This window comes from Chelonoidis abingdonii, unplaced genomic scaffold (genome assembly GCF_003597395.2).
Source record: "Chelonoidis abingdonii isolate Lonesome George unplaced genomic scaffold, CheloAbing_2.0 scaffold0027, whole genome shotgun sequence".
Taxonomy (NCBI): Eukaryota; Metazoa; Chordata; order Testudines; family Testudinidae; genus Chelonoidis; species Chelonoidis abingdonii.
The window spans coordinates 2,165,426-2,193,410 of record NW_027424288.1 but is presented as its reverse complement, the minus strand read 5'-3'; the positions used below and the strand labels follow the sequence as shown (position 1 = coordinate 2,193,410).

General features: G+C 42.3%; 1 protein-coding gene across 2 annotated transcripts in view; it reads right to left on the bottom strand.

Annotated features, from left to right (window-relative positions):
* LOC116820903 (VPS10 domain-containing receptor SorCS1) overlaps positions 1–27,985 on the bottom strand; it is a 444,694-nt gene that overhangs the window by 98,406 nt on the left and 318,303 nt on the right. For both annotated transcript variants that reach the window (XM_032773669.2, XM_075061354.1), the window contains exon 6: positions 9,995–10,059. In XM_032773669.2, coding sequence (XP_032629560.2) covers positions 9,995–10,059 — 65 coding nt within the window. The remainder of the gene's footprint in view (positions 1–9,994; positions 10,060–27,985) is intronic.

Here is a 27,985-nt window from a genome sequence, read left to right as displayed (position 1 = left end):
AGACTCTCTGCTGCAGGATGTGCACGTATTGACCACTATTCCAAGACAATCCAGTCTGTAGCTGGCTTGGCTATAGGCACATATATCAGATCTGACAGGGAAGGACTGCAGGCTGTCATTGCAAAATGCTCCTAACTACTAATAATCGGCTAACCCCCTGAAGTCATCATTCAGACTAAATAACTCTGACGGTCAATGGACCAAAGCATGAGATACATATTCTTTTACTCCAGCCAAACTTCGTTTGTCCTGGAGCCCAGAAATAGAGGGAACCAGGCTTCACAAAAAAGGGCCAATCATTCTTGTTTACATTGTGTCAACATTAAACACAATCTCTTTTGGCATTCTGTTCATGGGGACTTTTTATGCAATTCCATAGGAAGCACCTTGTAATTTAGCATTAATTAATGCTATTTAATGTATTCAGTTGCTAAGCTCTGGAATTAATTTAATTACTTTTCCTGCACAGATGTTTTCCCTGCCATAGGTAATTAGGACATTATGCTTCTCATTTCCAGCATCCTCACCCTTAACAGCTGCTGCTTTTAATATACATCCACCACAACAAAGCCATACTCTGCCTAGAGAGAAGAACACAGCAACTGACATCTTTGATCAGAGCAGAATCCAGAGTACTGTGAATTAGACCATGATCCTTAGTATTGGCCAATACTAAATACTTCTAACTAAGGTGCAAAATACCTTGTGAAAAACAATGAGAAAATAGGCTTCCCGTTTCCATAGGAGCAACACCAGGAACTAAATCTGCTCTTGTCAAGGAGTAGCATGAAACATAACTGGAGTTTGACAGCTGTGAAGGCAGCATATTGAGATGTCTCAATCCCTTCTGGCTCAATGAAAAAGCTGTACTGATAAATTCTTCAGGGAGCTTGTGTCCAGTCCTTCATGATGATGTGGGTGTGTCACCAGCAAACCCCGTGCCAGCTCTTGCCAAGTCTGTAGCTATCAGCTGATAAATTCATAGCTGGAAACCAGACCAGCTCACCCGTATGTTAATATTGTTCAAGGTAGGTGTTAGACTTGTAAGAATGTGTTTAGACTCTATAAGATACTTGCAAGTTGCTACTTGCATTAATCTTCCTTGTAATGTCTGGATCTCACACTATAGTATAATATGTAAGTTTTGCTTTACAATGGTAAAAATACCTGCTATGAACTTGTGAACCTAGACAGGAAGAGTGGCTCCCCTGCTCATGAAGAAGAGCCATCAAGACTAAATGGGCCATTGTAGGACAAAGACTTTGTTGATTGCTCCATCCACCCATGAAGAAGTTACAGGAGCTCTTATCCCATGGGCTTGAACTCTAGGGGAAGGCCACATAAAGATGCTCACAAAAAGAAATGGTTTGTTGTTTGGATTCTTTGAAGGGCTGGAGCTAAGAAACAAAAAGCAGAGATTCCCCAGAGGCAGCCTGAGTTAGCCGGCCTGAAAAGACATTCAGTGGACAAATTACTATATCTCCGTCACCTTTTGGAACCAGAGACTCTGACTCACTGTGCTTATATGTTGGCTGCTTTAACTGGTAATAACTCCCTCATTTATTTTTCCTAATGAATAAATACTTAATTAGTTTATTATAGGATTGACTACCAGCTTTGTCTTTGGTGTGACATCTATAGTACAAACTGATGTGGGATAAGTGACTGGTCTCTAGGAACTGGGAGAAAGCTGAATATTTTCCGATTTTAGGTGTAAGTGACTAATACTAAGGCTAAGATTTTGTCATAATGATTTTTAGTAAAGGTCACAGACATGTCACAGTCAATAAAAAAAAATTCACGGAAGCCATGACCCGTCTGTGACTTTTGCTGCTGCAGCTCTGTAGTGTTCCCTGCCACCATGGCGGGGTTCCCCCTCTGCTCACGGCAGCTGGGAGCTGCAGGGTGACCATATTTCCTCTCCCTTCTCCTTCTCTGTGCGAGGCTTTCACCGGTTGCTGGATTCTTGAGGAGGGCCCCCTCAGGAGTCTGTTGCCTGTCACTGGAACTGTGCCAGGGCCCTGTTGGCTGCCAGCTCCAGAGTCCCACAGCCCCTGGGGCTGAAGCAGAGAATATCATGGGGGTCTCTGGAAGTCACAGATTCTGTGACTTCCATGACCTCCATGACATAAACGCAGCGTTAACTATGGCTAATTCTAGCTTGTCTGGGTGGCAAGATAGAAAGGTGTGCCCACAGGGACTGTCTGTGACTCCATGGTAAGGTTGTTACTGTCATCTAGGAGTTCACACTTGTTACTGGCTTGGTGAAATCTAATTACAGAACAAAGAGCCAGTTTGGGGAGTCTGGCCCACTTTATGACAGTCTGAGGTCATGAACGCTCCAGACACCGTGACAGTGGACATGGGTTAATAAAGAGTGGAGGGGGAGTTTTGGGGGATTTGAAGGACCCCTGCCGACATGAAGGGTCAAATCGCTTTTATAAAATGGATTCAGAAGCCCTGTGGGACACCCTGCTTCAAGGTATTATTTGGGCTAATAACTCCAGGTTCTGCCCCACCACTGAAGACAACAGAAAGGCTTCCATGGATTTCATTGGTGGTTGGATCTGGGGGCTGGATAGTAAAGTGAGATGGACAATTTATTTTGTAACAAATAATATTCATTGTGAATTTATCCCATTTGTTTCTGCTTGTAATTTGTTCAGAAATCAGTTCTGATTTCTGCAAGCAAACAAGTTGTCTATAAACTGTTCATTTTGTCTGTTTGCTATGCATTGTTCAGGAGTGTGATTGGCCATCTACGTCATAAGGCATTGTTTCTGCTCCTGGACTGGAACATTGAAACTTTAAAATAAGAGAATAGTAAATAATGAATAACTCACTTCCTAGTGTGAAGGTTCAGATGAATAATTATTCATGTAACATTCAGGATTCACAAGCATTTTCACAAGCAGCCAGCAGCATACTCACAGATAACAAATGTTAAAGAACAGTGAAATGAAACCAGTTCATTTCTGAAGGATATACTAACAAATCTGGTTTCATTCCTATTATTCCACCTGCTGCACTACACATCAAAATCAGGATTTAATATTTAAATGAATGAAGGCGCCATCTGCATTTCCAATAGCTAGGCTACAATTAGAAGAACTAACAATCCTCATTTTTAGGGCAAATTCTGATCATCAGCTATGGTTGGGAAGAAATTACTTATCCCCATGACACACTTTTGCCCAGTCATAGGGCATTCTGGGGATTCTTTGAAAGAAATGGCCATTGTCAGAGGCAGAATATCAGATTAGATGGAGTATTTATCTGCTCCAGGATTGTAATTCTTATGTTTTTCTTTGCAATATCTACACAGGAAGAAGAAAGGAACACCGTCTTGTAGTTCAGAACTATGGGTCAGATTCTTGGCTGCTGAAAATCACCATAGCATGTTGATTAACACCAGCTGAGGATCTGGCCCTACCTGTGATTACAAAACAGCACAAGTCAAATTTAAATTAAAAATCAACGAACAGATAAATGTAGCAGAAAAACAGTAAATTAGACAGAGATACTCCCCAACTGAGATCTGGGCCCTGTTCTGCCAGGCGCTGAAGAGTCCCCAGGTGTGTGACTGAGATCAGGGCTCCTATTGTACTGAGCAGAATTTCTCCTACCACTTCATATTTCTTCTTTGCTTTTTTCCATCTCTTCCTTTAAAATAATAAATCTGTGATATCCAGTTTATCAACATCTATCCAAATAAATGCAAGTCCCTCTCACATACTCATTTAAGGACCTGATCCTCCAAACTGTATTTATAAAAAGTAGTTATTGTACTATTTTGAGTAAGATTACAGCAGCAGCAGAACTGTTCAGGAATTAATCAATTAATTTTTTTGTTGGAAAATACTGATTTGTCTAGATCAAATTTTTCCAGGAAACATAACAAAAGAACAGCCATACTGGGTCAAATCAATGGTCCATCTAGCCCAGTATTCTGTCTTCCAACAGTGGCTAGTGTCAGATACTTCAAAGGGAATGAACAGAACAGAGCAATTATCAAGTGATCCATCCCATTGTCCACTCCCAGCTTCTGGCAGTGGAAGGTTTAGGGACACCTAGAGCATGGGGTTGCATCCCTGACGATCTTGGGTAATAGCCATTGATGGACCAAGCCTCCATGAACTTATCTCACTCTTTTTTGAACCCTGTTATTCTTTTGGCCTTCACGACATCTCCTAGCAATGAATTCCACAGGTTGACTATGAGTTGTATGAAGTAGTACTTCCTTATGTTAGTTTTAAACCTGTTGGATGACCTCTAGTTATGTGACATGGTAAGTAACATTTCCCTATTCACTTTCTCCACGCTATTCATTGATTTTATAGACCTCTGCATACACCCTCTTACTCATCTTTTCCAAGCTGAACAGTCCCAGACTTTTTACTCTCTCATAAAATGGAAGCTGCTCCACAGGCCCAGGGCCGGTGCAACCATTTAGGCGGACTAGGCGGTTGCCTAGGGTTCCGAGATTTGGGGGTGCCAAAAAGCGCCCCCAAATTTTTTTTAAAATGGTTGAGCAGCCCTGCTGCTAGGACAGAGAGGGAGTCTGAGCTGCTGGCGGGAGCTGGCAGCCCAAGGGGTCCCCTGGGTCAGGGCGCCACTGCAGCAGCCGGCAACTCAAGGGGTCCCTTGGGTCAGGGTGCCGCTGTGGCAGCCGGCAGCCCAGGAGCCCCCTGGGTTAGGGCACCGCCGGAGGGGGCGGCAGGCAGCTCCCCTGGAGCTGTCGCAGTGGTGCCTGCGGGTGGTCCGCTGGTCTGCGGCTCGGATGGAGCTGCCACAGTCGTGCCTGCGGATGGTCAGCTGCTCGTGTGGCTCCGGTGGACCGCCCGCAGGCACCACTGCGGCAGCTCCACCGGAGCCGCGGGACCAGCGCGCGGGGCAGCGAAATTGCCATCCGCCTAGGGCGCTCAAAACCCTAGCGCCGGTCCTGCATAGGCCTAATCATTTTTGTTGCCCTGCTCTGTACCTTTTCTCATTCTAATATATCTTTTTTGAGATGGGGCAAGCAGAACAGCTTGCAGTATGCATGGTATAGGTGCAGGGCCGGCTCTAGCCATTTTGCCGCCCCAAGAACGGCGGCACATCACGGGGGGGCGCTCTGCCACTCGCCTGTCCCACGGCTCCAGTGGACCTCCCTCAGGCGTCCCTCCGGAGGGTCCGCTGGTCCCGCAGCTCCGGTGAACCTCCTGCAGGCGTGACTGCAGAAGCTCCATCGGAGCCGTGGGACCAGCGGACCCTCCGCAGGCACGCCTGCGGGAGGTCCTCCGGAGCTGCCTGCCGCCCTCCCGGTAACCTGCAGAGTGCCCCCCGCGGCATGCTGCCCCAAGCACGTGCTTGGCGTGCTGGGGCCTGGAGCCGGCCCTGTGTAGGCATACCCTCGGCTTACATAGTGGCATTATGATATTTTCCATCTTATTATCTCTCTCTTTCCTAATGGTTCCCAACATTCTATTAGATTTTCTGACTGTTGCTGCACATTGAGCAGATGTTTTCAGGAAATCAACCACAATGACTCCAAGATCTCTTTCTTGAGTGGTAAACAGCAAATTTAGACCCCATCGTTTTGTCTGTATAATTGGGATTATGTTTCCCAATGTGCATTTCTTTGCCTTTATCAACATTGAATTTCATCTGCCATTTTGTTGCTCAGTCACACAGTTTTGCGAGATCCTTTTGTAACTTTTCAAAGTCAATTTTGGACTTAACTACCTCGAGTAATTATGTATCATCTGCAAATTTTGCCACCTCACTGTTTACCTCCTTGTCCAGACCAAATTTATCAACTTTTTCTAAAACCTCCTCTATTGACACTATCATCTGGGACATTTTCCTCAGATTTGGCACCTAAAAAGAAGGGCTCAGGTGTGGGAAACTCCCTCACATCCTCTGGAGAGAAGACTGATTCAAAGAATTCATTTAGCTTCTCTGCAAGGACTTTGTCTTCCCTTAATGCTCCTTTAGCAACTTGATCATCTAGTGGCCCTACTTTTGTTTGGCAGGTGTCCTGCGTCTGATGTAGTTAAAACAATTCTTGCTCTTAGTTTTTGTGTCTTTTGCTATTCAAATTCCCCTTTGGCCTACTTAATTATACTTTTACACTTGACTTACCTGAGTTTATGCTCCTTTTTTATTTTACTCGGTAGCATTTGACTTCCAATTTGTAAAAGGCACCTTTTTGCCTCTAATCTCCTCTTTTACTCTGTTCTTTAGCCAGGGTGGCTTATTTTTGGTCCTCTCACTGGTTGTTTTGTTTTGGGGGGGCAGAGGGGTGAAAGAGGAATACATTTAATTTGAGCCTTATTATGATGTTTGTAAATAGTTTCCAGGAAAGGGTGGGTTTTGACAATTTTTTTTGATTCAAACATTTTTTTGGAAAAAAGTTTCTAAACTGTTGATACTTTTTGACATTTAAGATAAATTATAAAATCTAAATAAACATTCAGATTTGTTGGCTTGTTTGTTTGCTTGCCTCCATAAAAAAATTAAAGATTTCAACTTTTCATCCCAATTCAGGATGGGACTTTTCTTTAAATCTGGTGAATATGTGTGTGATGGGAAATCCATTTCCTGCCTAGCTCTGAGCAGAAGACTCATATTCTAGATGTCCCATTTATTCAATTGCCTGCAGGTGCTGTGGTATTTTGCAAATGTAATGTGGGCATTCATCTTTTGAACTACCTACCAGTCAACAATATTTTGTTACAGGAGTTACGCTATCTGAATTAACTAGAGTTGAGACTGCAGGAGTTCAGCATCTTTCATTTGCTTTTGTGTGGGTGCCTAGCCACACGCCCATGATTGAAAATGTTGCCCTCACTGACTTGCCCAAGTTCAGGCAGCAAACTGGTGGAGGATCAGGAGATAGAACCCAGGTATCCTGACTCACAGCTATTTACCTCTCATGAAAAGCAGAACAAACAAACAGTATGTATCAAGATGTTTATATTAAAAGCCCTGGAGGGATTAAAACTGCAGATTTTGGGTGTGAATCCCAATCTGAACTGTGCAGCGTGTTTACATCCAAGCATTAGATTTGGCCCCAGCCTTCAATGAAACATTCTTTAACTTAAAGAACCCCCAAAATTTTATTTTTTTCATAAAATTTGTTTGTTTTTTCCATAAACGTAATGTCCAGCTAAGTTTCCCAAAAATTTATAGAATTTTCAAGGGATTTTGGTTAAGTTTCAACCTAATTTGGCTCTAGCGTCTAACAGGATACTCTCTGCTCTCTGGTTACAGAAAATAACTTATGGTGTTGTTCAGATCTACATGAAATTAACTGTTTCTCTACAGCATTGACCTGAAACCAGGCAAAAAATCTGTAGCTTCTGCTGACATTTTTTTGTCAATGAGTTTCTGATTTTATTCCAAACTCAAAGTGGAACACTAAGGACACAAAGTCATATGAATGGAAATGTAACATAAGGCTCAGATGAATTTCTTCCAACTGAAAACACAACAACTGCCATTTGGCTCTGACTTAGAATCTGGCCCAGATTGGACTTTAAGAGAAACCACTAAATATAAACATCACTTTCTATGTACTTGGATTTTATACTGAAGATCAAAATCCACTACACTTGGCACTGTAACAGAAATTAACCACAAGTATTAAAAACTTAAATCACATCAATTAACACCGTATAAAAATCAAAGTGCCATATAACTCCCATACCAAATTAATCATATACCCAGCCACTTTTTGGGGACTCCAGTTCAAGCACTAGCATTGATCATACAATTTAACATATGACATGAAAGACCAGATCCTCAGCTGGTGTAATTGTGAATAGCTCCACTGAAATCAGTGAAGTTATATAGATTTATACTAGCTGAGGGACTGTTCTTTTTTCCTTGTAAATTTTTTAACAGTACGTATAGAAATACAAAAAATAAATATATGAAGACAGACCATGATCAGAGATCAGAAGGCATACACACAGTCAGGAAAAAGTTATTAGTATTCCGGCTGGGAATGCCCAGGACTAAGTCAGATGATGATAAATGCTCTCACAACCCTACCAGCCCGATTTTCTAATACTTTACTGCGGTGACATCTCTATTCTCTCTCATCTGAAGCCATGGTTAACGTACTGCTGAGCGTCAGGTGGGAAAGATACAAGGCGCAAGAATAAAAGTATCTTGTTATTTGCACTGAGGTCAGGCGCTTTTGCTTAGATCCTGAGTTTCAATTGCTGGGTGATTTTTTTTTCTACTTTGTTTTAATAGGGATACCTATTTTCAAATTAAATCCCTTTATTGAATTTTCACCCTTGGTTAGCTCCCAAACATGTGGTCCTTGCAAAAGATTAGAGAAATAGTTCACAAATTGTAACTCGGAGCCTGAAAAAAGCATCTTATTAACAACCCTTTCCCTGCTCCAGTTATATGCTACTCTCCTCCATTGGAGAAAGATTTGCTCACTAATCAGGGAGGTGGAAATTATCGTCAGGGAAGGCAAGTTTGTCTAGTGGCTAAAATCGGACAGCTGAGCAACCTGGGTTCTATTCTCAATTATGGTAATGACTCACCATGTGACTTTGAGGAAGTCACTTCACCTACCTGTACCCCAGTTTCCCCATCTGTAAAATGGAAATAATAATGTTTATTACTTTTGTCTCTACATTTATATAGGCCTTTTCTTCTAAAGTATTCTTCTTCTTATGGCACAAGACCAGAAGAAGAAAGAAGAGGAGAAAAGAGGAATTGGAGTTTTGATCATGGAGCATACCATGAAGTCAATAAACCTTATAGTGTCACTACAAGAGAATAGCCCTTAATAAACACTTTCTACAGTAACTGTTCAAAACACAGTTCAACAGTGTAACTACTCCATTAGAGGGTATCACAGTAGAATATTTTATTACTATTTAGTACTTCCATAGGAGCAGAAAGGACGGATCAGCCTCCTTTCTCTGTCCAGGGAATGTGAAAGTTAAAAAAAAGGAAAGAAAAGACACAGATGGTAAAAAGCACTGAGATATTTAAAATTCTTTCAGTTTTAATAATCTAATGTGTTATTAAATAGAAAGGACATTAAAAATATATACAATTTCTATTCCAATGGTCTCTTTTAAAATTCATCCTCTGAAGAATAATTTCTTACTCATAATGCTAAGCAAGTTAAAAAAAATTGTTTTGAGACAGTTCTCTCCCTGACAGTTTCTGGGCTAAATCCTGCCATCATAAATCTGGAAGAACACCACTGACTTTGCTGTGTAATTGAGAACAGAGTTTGACTCACTGGGATTTTTCAGAAGTTAATATACTATGTCATAAAAACAAAAAAAAATAAATAATCCTGCAAATTGTGCAACTCTATTATTTACATTGCAGCAAAGCTGACATTTGCAGGAGAATCATCATGGAATTAAAAATGAGAACATCCAGGACAGTCGAGTGGCTTTTGTGAGGTACACAACCGCCTGAGGCAATTGAAAGCTGTAGGAAAAAAGCCACAGGAAAAGACCTGCAGAAGCAGGAAAGCGGAAAGATTAAACAGCAGGCAACAGGGGAGTGGTGAAAAGACCAGCAGAGGTATCAGCGGACCTGAGAAAACTTCCGTCCAACAAGGAAAGCCTGAGAAAAGAGTTTGGAGTTGTAAGCAGAAGGAATATTGGCCACAAGAGCAAAGAAATGTTGAAGGGGTAAACACAATGGAGGACCAGGTAGCGATAAACTGGAGAAGAGAGTAGCCTTTTACCGACTGCCTTAAAAGGCTGCACATCCCATGAGAATCCTCCATCCTGCAGGTAAGCTCCTTCCACAGCCTGTTAATACCACCCTTTCAGCTAGCTGGAGGAGCTGCTGCTCTACCTTGAACTGAAGGAGCTGCTTTAAGAACCTGCCCATGAGAGACTGAACAGAGAAGAAAAGTAAGATCTCCTCTACTTTAGCGTGTTGTCATCAGAATGGGAGGCCAACCCAGAGCACAACAGAGCTGATAACGACAATACAGTCTGGAAACTAATGTACTTACGGCCATCCACCGTCTTCGTCTCCAGGTGCACAAGGTCTGGCTCTTTACTGGAACCCATCACAGACCTGCAACGGACAGACTGAAGTTAAAGCATTAAAATGAACAAAGTCCAGGCATATGCTGTCCACTACATTTATTCCACAGTAGAAGACCTCATTTAGGTGGAATTAAATTTGTATCAGTAACTAAAAGCTAAAGAACTTTGAAAGACCATACTAGTGTTCCCTAAAATAACAAGCCTTGGAAATTCTAGCCATGCTGACCTTCTATAAAACCAGAGTTAACATCCCTCCAACAGCCTTAACTCTACCTCACACTGCGTCCCCACCAGCTTCTGAGTGGGGAATGTTGGTGTGTCCTTTGCTTTGATTTCTGGGGTGTATTTCACTGTGTGGCATGCTCTGATTTGTGGGGTATGCCTTGATGTTCAATGCTAAAATTAAGCTTCTCTATTATGAGATGTGTTATGAGATTGGTAAAACAATCAATTTGTAATCACCTGGAGGATACTGGAGTTATAAGGAATAGCCAGCATGGATTTGTCAAGAATAAATCAAGCCAAACCAATGTAATTTTCTTCTTTGATGGAGTTATTGGACTAGGGAATAGGGGGGAAGCAGTAGATATGGTATATCTTGATTTTAGTAAGACTTTTGACACAATCCCACATGACTTTCTCATGAGCAAACTGGGGAAATGTGCACTAGATTAAATTATTATAAGGTGGATGTGCAATTGGCTGTAAGACTGTATTCAGAAAGCAGTTACCAATAGTTTGTTTCTCAACTTGGACAGCACATGAAGGAAGGTCCTGCAGGCATCATTCCTGGGTCTGCTACTATTCAATATTTTCATTTATGATTTGGATAATGGAATGGAGAGTATGCTTATAGAATTTAAAGATGACACCATGCTGGGACACCATGACACCATTGGTCTGAATTCAGCAATATGAAATTCAGTAAAGACCAGTGCAAAGTACTTCACCTACGAAGGAAAATCAAATGCACACCTACAGAACAGGGAATAATTGGCTAGGTGGTAGTGATGCTGAAAAGGATCTCGTGGCTATAGTGGATCACAAATTGAATATAACTCAACAATGTGGTTCAGCTGCAAAAAAGGTTAAGATTCTGGGATGTGCTAACAGAAGTCTCATAGATAAGACATATGAGATAAGTGCCCCGCTCTCCTCAGTGCTGGTAAGCACAGCTGAAGCACTGTGTCCAATTGCCTAGGGCACTAACATTTGGGGGGCAGCGACCGCAGTGGCCGGATCTTCGTCTGCCCCGGTCGTCGGCGGTATTTCGGGGGAGGGACGTTCCGCTGCCTAGGGTGCCAAAACAGCTGGCGGAGCCCCTGTCTGGGCGCCACACATTAGGGAAGCTGTGGACAAATTGGAGAGTCCAGAGAAGAGCAACAAAAATTATAAAAAAGTTTAGAAAATCTGACTTATGAGGAAAGGTTAAAATAACTGGACCTGTTTAATTTTGAGAAAAGAAGACTGAGAGGGGACCCGATAACAGACTTCAAATATATTAAGATCTATTACAAAGAGGATGGTGACAAGTTGTTCTCCGTATCCACTGAAGGTAGGACAAGACGTAAAGGGCTTAATTTGTAACCAGGAAGATTTAGGTTAGATAGTAGGAAAAACTTTCTAACTATAAGGTTAGTTAATGACTGGAACAGGCTTCCAAGGGAGGTTGTGCAATCGCCATCACTGGAGATCTTTAAAAAGAGGTGGGACCTGTTAGGAATAGTCTAGGTATACTTTGTCCTGCCACAGAGCAGGAGCTGCACTTGATGCCTCGAGGTCCCTTCCAGCATTAGATTTCTATGATTCTATGTAGAATCCTAGTCTTCCCTCTATATCAGACTCTGCATGCACATTAGTTTAATTCACATCCATAATGACCAATATTCTCTCACTAATTAACAAACATAAAAAGAAAATTCCCTGTCCTGTCAGACATTTCATTGGCTCAAATCTAATTAAAACTGTGTTAAGTTAATAAACCAGATGGCAGTCTGGCTATGAAAATGCTTGTTTGTTCACTGGGTAAGAAATATCAGTGTAAGGCACTCCATGCTGCACGAAAGGGATTATGGAATGAAATACACCTTTGATAAAAAGTCCCCTTTAATTGTCAACATCTATTTGGAGAACACCCTGGAACAGACCAAAGAGCCATTAGTTTGATGTCCTCTCTGAATTATAGCACTGCTAAATCAGCATAAATTCTGAGGGCATAGTCCTGTTATTGGTTTTGAACTTATCACCTCTTTCCCGGAGGCAAGAGTGAGTGCAGATGGGCCATCCTCATGTGTCTCTAGTAAGGATTTGCCTGCCTCAAGATGGACCATTTTCTTGACAGTAGCCTGAACTATGGTTTAATACTTGATTAAAGCAAGAACATTCATTTCCAGCGATGGACAAGTCAGATGCTATTCTGTCCAATGCCTCATTATTTGCAGGCAATCAAAACTGAGACTGTAATTCAACTCCCACTTGTACCGCAATCCGAGTTTGATCCAGCCCTTAATCAACACTAGTATTAACTACGTAACTAGCAGTAACCATTTTAAAGATGTTATCAAAAATGGGACTATTTGTTTTGATTATCTCTAGCTTCACTATTGCAATTCATCAGTTAAAGAAGCTTCTTTTTCTTTGCCGGACAGTGTGAAACATTTCCAGAGCGGCTCAAAACCTCTTTCCTGACTCAGAGCTATTTTGCTTTTTTCTGCACCAGCACATTTGGCATCTATTTTTTCAGTAACAGTCAAGCTACACTGGTAGAAGCAATGATTTACGTGCTAGTGTAGAAAGGGGTCTGTAATGAGCTGAGTTAAATTTTTCAGGTGAACAGTTTATTCACCAAAAAACCATTTTGGATGGACAAACACTTTGTGAATTCAGTGAATAATTGCAGCCAAAACCCTTACTTTTTTGCTTTTTTTTTTAAAATAAGATGAAACATTTTGTTTCAATATTTTAGAAGCAAAATGTGTCAATATCTCTTGTTCTGAAATTAGCTAGATTTTACTTTTGTTTTGTTTCAAAATGTAGCTTGATTTTGCTTTTTAAAAGGTAAAAACCACCCCAAACCAAAATGAAACAAACATTCAACCCAAAACAGGATCATTTCAAGATTTTTTTGAATATTCATAATTTTCAATATTTGGTTTCATTTTAATTTGTTTTTAAATCAAAAACATTAAAAAATGGTCAATGTCAAAACAAAATGTTTTGCCTCAATAAAATGTTTCGTTTAAGCCAAAATGATCACTTTTTCAATCTGTTTCAGCAAAAAAATCGAAAATATTCATTTGTGGTCCGACAGGAAGCAAATTCCCCCTTCTACCTCCAAATTTTCAAAATTGCCAATGTACCAAAACAATTCCAATATTTACTAAGCTCTACTTGCATCATCATCGTCATCATTTCTTAACCATTTATAAAGGTACTTCTAACAAAATATGACCCAAATTAATAAACAATGATTAATTATTACAACGGTAGAATGGGATTGCCAATCTTACTGGAAGTCTGTTGAATTATATGGATCAGAGCAGCAGAATATATGTTGGACTGCCTCTAAACCAAACTACTTTTGAGAGAGACAAAGTGGACAATATCTTTTATTAGCCCAACATCTGCTGGTGAGAGAAACAAGCTTTTGATCTTACAAAGAACTTGTATTCAGAGTCTACAGACTCAGTGGGCTACAGAAGCACTTTTCACTTTTGAAAGATCTTAATCTAGGGTTTATTTGCATCCTGTCCCCACATTATAATTTGGTTACACCTCTCTTTTCTAGAGCTATTAATAATGAAACTTTTAAAAGAAATTTTACGATGAGATGTTTTGCTCAAAGAATAAATTACCCCTGGGCCTCCAACACCCATTTTTAATAAATTCTTCTTCTGGATTACCCAGATTATAGAAAAAAGTGCAGACATTTTTAATGGCACTTTCTTCCAGTTACCATTCATCAGAGAAAAGGGATTTAGGGCTTATTTTGCCAAGGATAAATCAGTTAACCTCTGCCTCCCGTGTCCAACTACCTTGCAACTTTGGGATGTTGTCAATCGGAATTTGACAATTCCGTTCAACAAGAACAAGATTTGGCTCTTAATGACAAAGGATATGAAAACCAGAGTCCATTCACTAAACAGACCAAAAATTTATTCTGGAATATCATTCCATTGCTGTTATTTATTACACCAACTTCAAGTGTATATGGAAGTGGGTGGTTTCATCATAGTGCCACTATATAAATCCATGGCACGATCACACCCTGAATACTGTGTAAAGTTCATATTGCCCCATCTCAAAAATTATAGATTAGAATTGAGAAAAGCACAGAGAAGGGCAAGAAAAATGATTAAGGGTATGGAACAGCTTCTATATGAGGACAGATAAGAAAGAATAGGCCTATTCAGTTTAGAAAAGAGACGACTGAGGGGTGAAATGATAGAAGGCTATAAAATCTGAATGGTGTGGAGAAAGTGAATAAGGAAGTGTTATTTACCACTCCACATAACACAAGAACCAGGGATCAACCAATGTAGTAAATAGGCAGCTGGATTAAAACAAAGAAAAGGAAGTACTTTTTCACACAACACACAGTCAACCTGGAACTCGTTGCCAGGGGATGTTGCGAAGGCCAAAAGTATAACTGGGTTCAAAAAAGAATGAGATAAGTTCATGGAGGATAGGTCCATCAATGGCTATTAGCCAAGATGTTCAGGGATGCAACCCCATGCTCTGAGCTGAGTGATTCTAAACCTCCAATTGCCAGATGCTAGGACTAGACAACCGGGGATGGATCACCCGATAATTGCCCTGTTCTGTTCATTCCCTCTGAAGCATCTGAACAAAGATAGATAATCTAGATTGACTGGACAATAGGCAACTGATGGATAAGATAATCATTTTTATTTATAATCTAATTAAGCCAAGATTTGCACCTAAGTCTTAAGTGTCTTAGGACTAGTGTATCAATACGCTGCTCCAACAAACCCCTAAAATTTAAAGGCCATCTTCCATGATAACTGATACACTCTGCAACTTCATGGGTGTGACTCAGGAAAGAATTTGACTCAAGATTTGTCCCAAATATAGACAGAGCAGAGCTACATAGGCATAGATTGAAATTACCTTTGTAAAATCCTCTGCCACTCGAGGCATTAATTATATCCACTGACCAGGGGATCTGAAGACAAGGGGCTTAGCATCGTGCAGTTTATAAACTGAAAGCCATGAAGCTAGATAGGAATGGCTGAGCTCCAGAGCAGTATCCAGCCTCCTTCCACCTTTGTCCCTACGGAGTGGGAATGTAGGAAACTGTTCTCTAAAACAAATGTCAGTCAAATACTTCTAATTCCCCATTATCAGCTGTGTTAGACAGCGATGGCTGTCATCAATCTATTTTGCCCACTAGCCTCATGTTGCCTTATCTTCCAATTTCCCTCTGTTTCCTCTGCTCTCAAAACCTAAGTGCTGATACTTTCATCGGCCTTGTATTGCCTGCAGCTGACTTTCTCTCTGTCTTGGCTTATCATTTTAACTTCCTGGTGAAAACCCGCTCTGCTGATTGTGATTCATCCTTTTAATCATAGGCCTTCTTGAACACACGAACTCCCCCAGGACTTCAGTCACCCTGGTATTGATAAGCACACTTATCAAACTGCACCTATGATATTTTTCCAAAGAGCTTTTTGTGCTTAATTGGTGTAATTGTCTTGATGCATTTTAAAGCAAAAGCACAAAATATAAAAATTACAAACTTTTGGGGATAAGCTAAAGTGGAAATGCCAATGGGACCACAATCTAATGTTCCCTGCTGCCTTTACAGAAAATGGCTGTGTTATGAAATATGTAAGACCACGAACCTACCGTTACAAAGCAGCTTCCTAAAATATTCATCAACTCCAAGCCTGCTGTGTAGTCGTCTGGGCTTGCCAGCTTCAAAAACCTAGACTGAGAGCCGTGGAATTACAGCCCAGCAATGATTTTGGCTGCAGACTATATATGTAGGAAGCAGGATCAGAAACTGACTAAAAGCGATCCTTTTTTCAGAAAAAGACACTGGCAAACAAAAGAATTGGGCACTCTACATTGAACAGCAAAGGTTATCTGACCACATGTTTCTGCAGTCCCCGCCCCGCCTGTGCCATCACTCTGACTGCTGGGTTTCTAAAAACCTTTCTCCACGTGCACTTCCAGGAAATCCAGTAAAGACCATATCATGCAGCGTCTTTCACTAGCGTGAAAAAGCCTAAAATTCACAGCCGTTGGGAGTAAATGAGATGAATGATTGAGTCTGGCTTCTCAGCTGCAGAAAGACCCCATCACTGGGGTAATACAAAACCTCTACACTTGGTATTTCGTAATTTCAAACACACTATTTTTAAGCAAAGGTCATTATGAGCCGCAAGTGCTGATCAATAATTTCAAATATGGGCAGCTCGGCTAACATTTTCAAATGTACATATGGATCGAGGCCAACATTTTCAAAGGAAGCTTCTGGTCTTGGATGCCTTCATGATCAGTTCCCCAGCTTAAGACACCCTGGATCTCATTTTCAGAGTCAACTGGAGTTTTCAGCAGGCAGTACTTTCTGGAAGTCAGGCTCCTTTCAGGACCCTCGAGGTGGGCATCAAGTAATTGAGGCATCCCCCAAAAATCAGAGGCTGCTTATGAAATTGTTCCCCTTAATACCCAAGCTGAGGCAACCAAGTTTGAAAATGTCACCATTTATGCTTTCCACTGAGCATGCCCAGAAGGCTGTGGGCTCCTAGATGCATGTATGTTGGTTAACACCTGATTTTTTTCCAATTCTAAATACCAAATAAATCAGACGAACTATCAGATAAAGCATAAAAGTGACGTTCTGACCATGTTTGGTCATTAGTACCTTGGGAACTGGTTAGCTCACAGGGTGTTTTCTCAGGGATGCCATGCATAGCAGGAAAGGAAGCAAAATTTCTGTTGACTGAGAGGTAAGTCTGGATCAGGACTTTGGTCGTAACAGGCTCTACGTTGACTCTGTCACAAACCCCTTCCTGCCCTGGCATGGCCTCTTCACATGACCTGCCTCCCAAATGCCAGTTCTCAAGGCTCCATTGAGGCTCAGAACCAACAGTAGGGGCTGCACTGAGAAGTGAGCACTGGGGTGGGGAATATGCAGTACAGAGCCAGTAACTCATTGGTCAGGGAGATGTGTCTGGAAACTAGAGAAAAGGATGGAGTCTTTCTCTCCACTTGGAAAAGATGTTCTGGTGCTTTTGTGTGTCACAAGAGGTTTAGATGGGAGGAAAAGCTATTACTCTTCTGGGGGAGGAGAGGGGGAGGCATAGGAAGAGAAGAACTGTCAAGTGGAAACTAGTTTCCTTTCATTAAATTTTTTAAAATAAATGCTTCTTTTTTTCCCGTCATTAAACCAACTTTGTAATCAGTTGAAAGAAAGGAATACTTCCCCCTCCTTCAAAAAAAATCATTCACATTTTAATTTAAAAAAACTAAACTTGAAATTTTGCAAATTTCACCAACTCTTCCCTACATTTGCACCAAAACACAGGCAGTTGATAGAAAATCTGCAAGTAAATGATTAATTATTACTTGTGTGTTCCAAAAGTCCCTAGAAGCCCTCGCCAAGATCAAGGCAGTGTGGTACTAGACATGATGTACCTAATAAGAGACAGTTAGTGCCTTGGAAAGCTTACAATCTCAATAGGCAAGAGAGACAAAAGAATTACTGTTATCCTCATTTTACAGGTGGGGAACTGAGGCACAGACGGTGAAATCCCTGCCCCACTGAAACTACGGGGAGTTTTGCCATTGACTTTAGTGAGACCAAGAATTCATCTAGAGAGATTAAGTGACTTGCCCAAGGACAGACAGTGTCGGAGCCAGGAATTGAGCCCAACTCTCCTGAATCCAGCACTTTAAGCCCAAGAGCACCCTCTCTTTAAAAACGCTCAGGCAACAAAGGCCTGACCCAAAGTCCATTGAAGTCAATGGGTAAAATCTTGGACCATTTGAAATCAATGGGAGTTGTACCATTTCAGGCCAAGATTTCAGCCACTGAGAAGACTCACATGGACGTCAATTGGGCTTTGGATCAGGCCCCATGTGGGTGAAGAGCTACAGCTAGCAGTAAAAATGCAGCTGAAGATGCAAATGGACAGCTTGGAAAATCCAGATCCAAATTTGATGCTTGAAAACCACATCTGCATACCTGCCCTGTCCCCGTTTCCAGTCATCAGACTCCAGCAGCTGTCAGTATGTATCCCTTGGCTGGCTCTGTGCTTAGTAATATTTATTTTGAGATGGCTCAGTGCAACATTCCTTCAGTTCCTCATTTTCCATTTCTAATGCTTCTCTGTCTCCTCATTCATTGCATTACCCAGAAAGGCTAATTAGCCATAACAGACAGGTGGAAAAGCATGCTTGGTTTTTTGAGAGCCTCAGGCTGAAATCATCCTATGAGCATAAATATTCTAACAAGCTTTATCCTGTCACAACAGAGTCATAAAGTTGCTCTGTTCAGCACACGATAATGGCTTTGTAATTCAATTATTGGGAGTATTTGTCTATGGGGATTTATCTTCTTTTAGCCTCAGCACTTGTGTGAATCCCTTATCATAAATCTCACAAACGCTAAGCCAGCTCCCCCACTCCTCCGGGGCATGTCTTGTCACTTCTCGTTAAAAAAGTTGACAGCTTCTTCCAAATTACTCAATGGCAGGAGCTTGTTTTTTTTTAAAGGCCAGAAGCACAACAAACAAGAGATGAGGAAGGTAGATCCCTAGATTCCACCATTTCCCCTCCCCCGCTGATGGTCTTGCAGTGCCTTCAATCCTATCTCTGAATAACAATTGTAATGCTTTGCACTTATTCAGTCCCTTTTGTGCCAGGTTCTCAAAGTATCTGGTAAACAACAGATAAGTAAGTTTCCCAACACTGCATTGAGGGATCTATGTATTACTGCACAATGCCTGTTTTATGAATTGGGAAAATGAGTTGGAGAGAGCAGTTAAGGGCCAAATTATGCTCTCAGCTGTACAGCTGTAAATCCAGAGTGACTCCACTGATTACACAAGAGTAAATGACTCTAACTGACTTGGCCAAGGTCACACCGTAATTATGTGGCAAAGCCAGAAATAGAGTCCAAGAATCCTGGCAGCTAGTCCTGAAGCCACTAAACCAAACCCCTTTGCAAGGATGATGGGTACCATTAGAAATAATGCTGCAGAGTGCAACTTTGTGAAGATGCAGAAAATGGTCATTAACAATAAAATACATGGGCCAGATTCTCTGGTATGATCACTTCCTACCTCCATCAGACTCCAGCAACCACCCCCATTCATTAAAAGACTTCCTGATTTCTCTATCTGCCCCTAACTCTAGGCACAGATTTGAACAGCCTGGGGGCAGCTGGAACATGCCACCTGGCAAGAATCACTCAGATGACCATCCAGCCAACTGGGGATTGTAGAAGGGAATGGTAGTCCACCCATATCCCTGCCCTGCCATGCCCCTTGTCTCAGGGTTGTGGGGAAGGTAACATAAACTGCCCTTCAGATTATACAGATAGCTCCATAAGGCTATGTCTACATTAGAACTGGGGTGTTAATCCTGTCCATCTACACATACTCACGCTAGTTCAATAAGAGTATTGGCAGTATAGCCAAGTGACATCAAAGGCCCAGTTTCGCCATGTCGAGTACATACTCACCGTTTCAGGCAGGTTTGTACTTGGTTCAGCTGAGTCACACCTCTGCTGCTGCTACCGTGGCAACACTGCTATTTGTACTCACAGCAACTCGATCAGAGCTAGCGCGAATACGCGTACGCAAGCAGTGGAATCACACCCCTGGCTCATAGCATGGACATAGTCATGGTTAAGGCTAGACTATCTCCAGTGACGGGGATCCCCCAGCTCCTCCCTTGGCAGCTTGCTCTACTTACTAATTCTTCTTAGCAGCAGAGGGCCACCTCCTCAGCTGGTGTAAGCTACCCTCATTTACACTAGCTGTGAATCTGGCCAAAAAAAGTTTCCCCTAACAATCATCCCCATAGATTTTCTCTACTACAGCCTTGAGTTGTGCTTCCTGCTCGGCCCTCACTCACTAATGGGAACGATTTGTTCCCTGTCCTCTTTATCTATAAGATTTCCTGGTTGTATTCACTCACTCACTGCATCCCTTTTTCGTATGTTACAAGTAGAACCAGGAGCCTCAGGCATCTTCTATTGAGAGCTATTTAAAAGGAGGGGAAATCCTCTGGGTTTAATGCTTCTGAATGCAATGCAGTAATACAATGAATTGACTTACGCTACAAGGACCAAGCCTACCTTTTGGCTTCAAGGTTCAATCCTTCTGACAACTAAGGGCTGGTCTACACTACGGGGTAAAATCGATTTTAGATACGCAATTTCAGCTATGTGAATAATGTAGCTGAAGTCGAATATCTAAAATCGATTTACTCACCCGTCCTCACCACGCGGGATCGATGTCCACGGCTCGCCATGTCGATTCCGGAACTCCGTTGGGGTTGGTGGAGTTCCGGAATCGATATAAGCGCGCTCAGGGATTGATATATCCCGTCTAGATTAGACGCGATATATCGATCCCCGAGCAATTGATTTTAACGCGCCGATACGGCGTGTAGTCTAGACGTGGCCTAAGGAAAGCAGTCCAGCCAGTGCTTTCCACCCCAACAATCTCAGCTGGTCTGGGTTCCTCTAACTTTACACTCTCACCACAGGCTGCCTGGAGACAGTACGGAAGTGCCATGAATCTTATACAGCTTATTGGAACATTTTCAAATATAGGGATATATTTTACATTAAAATATTGATCAAAAATTGTCCTTTTTATAGCCTGTTATAAGCATTCTTTTATTTGCTTTTGTTTGGGCAGGAATGGTAGCCCTAGCCTCTGTTTGTCAGAAGCTGGGAATGGGTGACGGGATGGATCACTTGACGATTACCTGTTCTGTTCATTCCCTCTGGGACACCTGACACTGGCCACTGTCGGAAGACAGGATACTGGGCTAGATGGACCCTTCGTCTGACCCAATAGGGCCATTCTTATGTTCTTATGCTTCTCTTCTTTTTCTATTGTTTTTTCTCTCAAACAAATTCTCTTTTGTGTCAAATATAATGTGTCCACAGAGCTATGTAAAATAACTGAGAAAATCCCTTGAGCTCTCTTGGCCTAAACTATGCCTTCCATATTTGCACTCCCAACCATTCAGCTAGAACTGCTTTTTCACAGTTACACTCATGACTCAGATCACTTCAGGAAGGCATTAATTGGCGCTGATGTAAATGAGATGGCTGTATGCAGACACGGGCTAGGAACTCAGGATATCTTAGGCTCTGACCTAAGGACCTTGGGCAAGACAAAAAAGGCCATATTTTCAGTGCTGAGCACCCACAATCCGGGCCAGATTTTCAGAAGGATGCAGCTACCATGGTCACATCTATGTCTAGATTTTCAAGATCCTGGCACCTCACATGCTGAGGTCTTTTGAAAATCTCACCACTGCTTTTAGCTCTTAAGTGACTCCTTTGAATGTATGTCCCCAATTGTCAGTGCCAAATTCTTTTGCAAATCTAGTTCTCGGTCTCTCTAGCTCAGCTCCCCCTGTGAAAAACAGAGATACCTACCTTTCCTTTGTCTGTCTTACTATGGGTATGCCTAGCACAAGGGGGCGATGTGTTGGGTTCTTTCTATTGGCCATCTTATCAGAGGAGAACAGTCTACTACTGCTGTCTTCTAATGAAGACAGCCCTGGAGCTCAAGTGATCGAGGTCTGTACTGAAGGTCCCTGTAGCAGGGTGGTCACCCGCTCCAGCCTTGAGGGGTTTAAAGACTGCCCTGGGCGAGGGCTGTGGCAGGGGAAAAGCTACTAGGCTGATTGGGAGGCAACCTCAGCTGTGGCCACGCCCTAATCAGGCCTCAGCTGGCCCTATAAAAAAGCTTTGAGGCAGGAGCACAGACAGACTCCCTCTAGCTTCTGAGAGGGAGGGACCTGAGCAGAGTACCTGAGTGGAGCAGGGCTGGGGAATGACAAAGGAGCTGGGGAGGCTCCAGCCTGGAAAGCCCCAGCCTGCGGCCTAGCACAAGGCCAACGGATACTGGGGGTTGCAGAGGGCAGCCCTGGGTAGGCCAAGGCAGAAGGTCCAAACCCAACCTTGCCAGTGATGAGTAGGCTGATACTGCAGTCTGCCCCAGGGCGCAGGAGCTAGACAATGACTGGAGGTAGCCCTATACTGAGGCGAGGTGGGGATAATGGGTGGGGGCTTCTCGGAGAGAAAAGACGCTGAAACAAAGGGGTTACTGCCAAGGGGTAGCACCCCAGATAATGGGGCACTGGGTCCAGGAGGGACACGGGGGCCAAGTGGCAGCGGGACACCAGTCTGCAGAGGGCACTCTGGAGGCTGGAAAAGAGCTAATTCCCTGGACGGCCAGCAAGGAGTGCCGCAGGGGTGAGTCCCGCGCCTCTACAGTCCCATATTTGAACTTTACTGGATGCTCATAAGAGAGTTTACTCTGCAGCACCCTGCCTCTGTTTTCCCCTTTTGCAGAGTGATCTCAGCACAATCCAAAGGAAATTAAAACATTTCCCACATGAGGTCCAATTCATTTCAGTCCTCAAGGACATAGTGGCATTCCAGGCCCCAGCCCACACCTCTTAATTGGGGGATTTCCAGCCCTCTTTTTCAGAGCCGGGTTGCCATTCACTGTTCAAAGTCACTGCATGGGTCTAACTTACAGCTGCTTCTTCAAGCTAGCTACATCTCCTCAGGCTTCTGGAGCGCCTGCTTCTTTCAGCTACTTTCACACAGGTATTCCTTCTTTAGTTATCAGGGTTGGCTAGCCCCAGGCCCTCCAGCCATTAAGGGGCAAGCCATCCTGTTACACCAGGAATTACAGATGGGTGGAGAAGACAACTTATTTGCTGAGACCCTTATGATTAAATTGACTATGATACAGGATCTGAGCTAGATCCTCTGGCCAGAAAGCTGATGCAAACATCCAGACGGAACTACAAATTGTAGAGAGTGATTCCAGAGGAAAAAGGTGCATGGTTGGGATGTCCCTGAACCATCTTGATCCTTCCCCTTTGGGGACATTTGCATCTGGCGTAAGTGAAAGCAACCCCCGGGCTGCTCTAATCTAGCACCACAGGCTCAAGCATGGACAAGGGCTGGGTGTATCCAGACAGTTAAGTTCACAGCCAAGTTAGCTGTGTAGCTCCCCATTTAATGAAATACAGCTATGGAGGTTTACCCCATGCATGTGTGTGAAGGCAAATTAGCTTCTTACTCAAATACCTGTAGAAGATAAGCACATTCTTGGGCCCTGGCTAGCAACACCCTGCTCTTCTGTGAATCGCCCTAACATCAAGTTCTTGTGTCCTACCTAAAGATGTATGCATATTTCTGTTGATGTGTGAATCCCATTAGCTCCAGCCCTGGATATAGGCGTGAATTGGAACGAATAGGATTCTGCCCTCATTTAGCCAGTATCACTGCAAGCCTCCCTTGAGATGACTCCGCTGGCATGGGTAGAGTAAAGTACCCTTCACATCAGGTACAAGGATTACCCACAAATAGAGTATGACTCTCCTCCCCGTCCCTCACCTCACCACTCCTAACATGGAGGGTCTGACTCCGAGAAGGGTCAGTTACATGAATACGAAGAACACGTGCAATGACCCAGCTGAGGATACCACTGCAAGCGTTATTACTTTAGGGCCAACCCAGTCGTCAGCTGGGCTCCTGAAGTTCCCTTCCCACATTAGAATACAGCAAAAGTAGGGGCAACACTAGGTGACTGATGCTCTGAAGCATCTTAACTTAGATCCTGCCAAAGACAGGCTTCCTGCATACACAGCTATTGGGGATTCAGTGGGATCCAGTGATTAGTGCACTGGACCAAGTCAGGAAACCTGGATTCATGTCCTGAGTCTGCCAGACCTAGGACCTGGAGACTTGGCCTGCCTAAAACTATCAGCAGCAGGACAACAGCTTCTGCTTCAGGGCTCTGATCTTTCAAATGATTTTCTTCCAAATCCAAAATCCACTTGGGAACAAATACGTGTCGGTCGCCTTAGAAAACCACTAGCCAGTGATTTCATTCAGTGCCCCACAATCTGGCATGTGCATGTTTGCTTTATGTCTAAGTTATTAAATGTGTCTCTTTTTAACTAAATTTTCTGTACAGCTCAGCTCATCTGCTGTGGCTTTTAAGTCACATCAAGCAGATGATTTTCTGGACACACTGTTGTGCTGCACTTTGATTGGCATCCTCTGCATCAGCCTCCATAGTGACTGAAAGGTTTCATTTGGCGATGCCCAGCAGCTTTTGGAAATAACCCAGACACGACACTATTCAAACCGACTCAGCCCACCTGATTTCACCCAGGCAAAAAGCTAACAGGAGCCACTGGAACGGTTTGCCAGACGAGCTCCGACTGCTTGGGTACAATAGAATTTTTAAAAGCTGTTAGCAGGCTTTTGATGCTGCTTTTCAGCTCCTCCAGAGGCTTCTTCAGTGAACAGAATTCTGGCTTTTAAAATAATTTGCAGTTTCTTTCCTTCTAAAATAACTCACACAAGAAACGTACTTTTAAAGATGATCTCCATTTGCTTCTTCCCCAGAAGAAGTAAGTTTTCCATCATCTCAAACACACCCCATCCTCCATCCACCCATCCACCCATCTCTCAGTCTGTCTCTCTTCCCTTCTCCCTATTCATACATCCATATAAACACAACTCTCTCACCCTCTGTCTATCTACTGGTCTCTCTTTCTCATAATCTGGGAAAAGTTGCAGCTATATGTAGCAGTCAAATTGGAGTCAAACCAATGTCCATTTCCAAACTAATTGATACATAGGATTCTCCTCCAGATGACAGAGAGTTCATCAAATTATGGTTATACTATTCCCTCGCTGCAAAAAGCAGGACCACATCAATCCACTATCACCTGCTTTGGCTTCTAATCCATCTCCAAATCCAGTTAAAAAGTCCTTTTATTGTCAAAACTCTCCACGGACTCTCCGCCTTCCCCTACCTATGTCCACTTGTTTTTCTGTTGACTTCTCCTCTTACAGTCTCCTTCTACTCCACTCAGCCCCTCACAGGGGCTCTCCTTATTAGGGGGGAGTGGGGTTCTATCACTCTGGTACTGTATTACCTATATGAAACTATCTGCCACCTCTGCACCATCCAATTGAATGAGAAACTTTCCCTGTTAGAGAACCCCAACTTGTGATTACTTTCTTTCCCTCCTCACTCATGACTGACTCTTTCTGTGAAACATTTGATGACAATATGTCTTAACTAGAGATGAGCTCGAGCTGCAGTTTTAAAAAATGGATCTGGATTTCAAACACCCAGAATTCAAGTAAACTCTGGATCAATTCTAAAGATAGGAGATATTTGTAAAATTTTGAATATGGATCTGGAGTCAGATTTGGAACCCCTCCTCCAAAGTCTAAGGGTGTCTTCATCTAGCTCCATCCCATAGTGCTAAGGATGTTGTATAAAAATAAGCAGGATTGTATTGTACGACAATGTTAGAAGACGTGTATAAATTACCAAAAAGGGAATATTCAATCTGCTTGGAGATGCAACAGTCATGTCCATCCAGCAGATTAATTGTTTGAATTTATTTTCTCTCTAATTAAGTCTAATCTCCTTGAAGCAGTGACTGTTTTCTTCTCTGTGTTGCACCCTGCCATGGTTTCATGCCTTCTTTCCCCTTGATACCACGTCAGTAACTATTACCGCTCTCTCCAGAAACTGCCATTGCAGCATTACTCTGATGAAAGTGAACAATAAACATATAATTAACCGTATTCTCTTTGGGTCAGGAACTGTCTTTTCTTCTGTTTGTACAGCAACCGGTACAATGGAGTCTTGGTTCATGACTGGGGTCCCTAGGTGCTAGATAATACAAATAATAAACATGATTAACATTGATAAAGCTAATGGTTTTCTCTGGGCACAAATAATTGGCAAATTGAGATCTTTTCCCCCTCTGTGTGCTAATTCCTTACAGCCTTTTGATTTGTGCAATTTAATAAGTCACTCAAAAGTATTCAGGGTTAGATTACGATTAAACTTAATTGATTTTTTTTTCAAAAAAATAAATAAATAAAATTTTCATGATTTTGTTTTACCTTTCCAATCATCTCTAATTAAGCTACTCCAACCCACTGACTTCGATGGAACTACTTGCGGTGTAAGGTATTACTTTATGTGAATAAAGTTATCAAAATGTATCCTTCAATGAGCAATTTATATATATATATTTTAGCCTTACAGTTTGTTATTTGTATAAGTCGTCACCTGTTTGCTATTATGGGTGGGGTGTAATTGGCTGTCATAGTAACAAGGTATTGTTGTTGCTCCTTGACTGGATGATTAAAACTTTTATAAACAGGAAGAGGGACTCCAAGGTGATTTCAAGATGGCCACTGCAGATACTTTACACCAATCCCATTCACATTTGTATTTGTGAAACTTTCACTTTCTGCGAACATTCTTACCAACAAAACCACACTTCTGTGAATGTGTGCAGAAAATGTCTACAAAAAGTCACAAATGTCCAGGCTGGTTATTTGAGCTAATGTTCCCAAATATTTTAATGAAGCATTTGCCCAGCTGTACCAACCATGGTTTCAAGACTTCTTTCCCCTTGATACCACCTCAGTAAATATTGCACCTCTCTCCAGAAAACTGCCAATGCAGCGTTGATGAACTAGTTCTTACCCTGATGGCTTTTCAGCAAAATGTTGAAAATGGAAATACTTCATCCAAAACCTGCAATATTTTGATACAAAATGGCGCTGCAGTGCCTCTTGGTAATTGTACTTGGGTGTGTTATGCTCCCATTCAATGGGCTGGGCTCTCTGATGCACTACTTCTCCTCTCTTGTTGAGGGACTGCATCAGGCTGTGGTGATCATGGGAGATGTCAGTTCTTAGCACATCACCAAAGTCAGAGCACATCACACTTATTAATGAAGTTTTCCTCAAAACACCCTGATGAGCAAGGGAAGTGTCAATCTCATCCCTCTTTTTTCCAGATAAGAAAGCCCTAGGCCTCTGTTTTTGTAAAGGTTTGAGTTTATCTGCATACCCCACACCTGATATCTCCCACCCTGAGCTAGCATCATAATCTTTTCCACAGCAACCAGTCTGGATGTCAGAGAATGACTTTTAGCTGCAGGTGAAGGGGTAAACAGGGGGAACGATAAGCCCTGAAGAATCAAAGATTTTGTTTTTATAGAAATCCCTCTTTCATTAGAAGGGAGTCAACACAGGAATACAGAGTTCATATGATCTACAAGCAGCTGAATTCTCTCTAAATAGAATGTTTTCTCAAAGTTTTGCAGGAGGTGTCAGCAGATTACTTTAATGTTGTTTTTCTGGTTTAAATTCCTCTGGGGACTTTCACGTAGCAGCCAAAAATAAGAAAAAGAAAATTATCTTGCAAACATATATAAAAATGGCAGCAGGAAAGATGGCAGTGGTTTCTCTGGTAACATTTACAGTCAGATTTTTTTCTATGGGAGCATTAGCAGCCCGCAGTGAATTAATTCATAAGACTTAAAGTGCCCCAGGACTATTTATGTGAGGGCCATAGCAGGGTCATATGGCAATTAAAATATAATAGTGAGCAATTAGGAATTTTAGCTTTGATCTGATCAGCAATAGAGTGTGTTTTAAAAGCCTGTAAAGCCTCCTGAAAGTTTCTTTCCTGTCAAATAAAACATAAATGCATGGTTTATCTAAATGCAACTATGAGAGGGTGTCATAAACAGATAGCTAAGGGTTAATGTTTCTTTTACCTGTAAAGGGTTAACAAAGGGAACCAAACACCTGACAAGAGGACCAATCAGGAAACCAGATTTTTCAAAGCTTAAGGGAGGGAATTTGTGGGTGTTTCTTGGTCTTG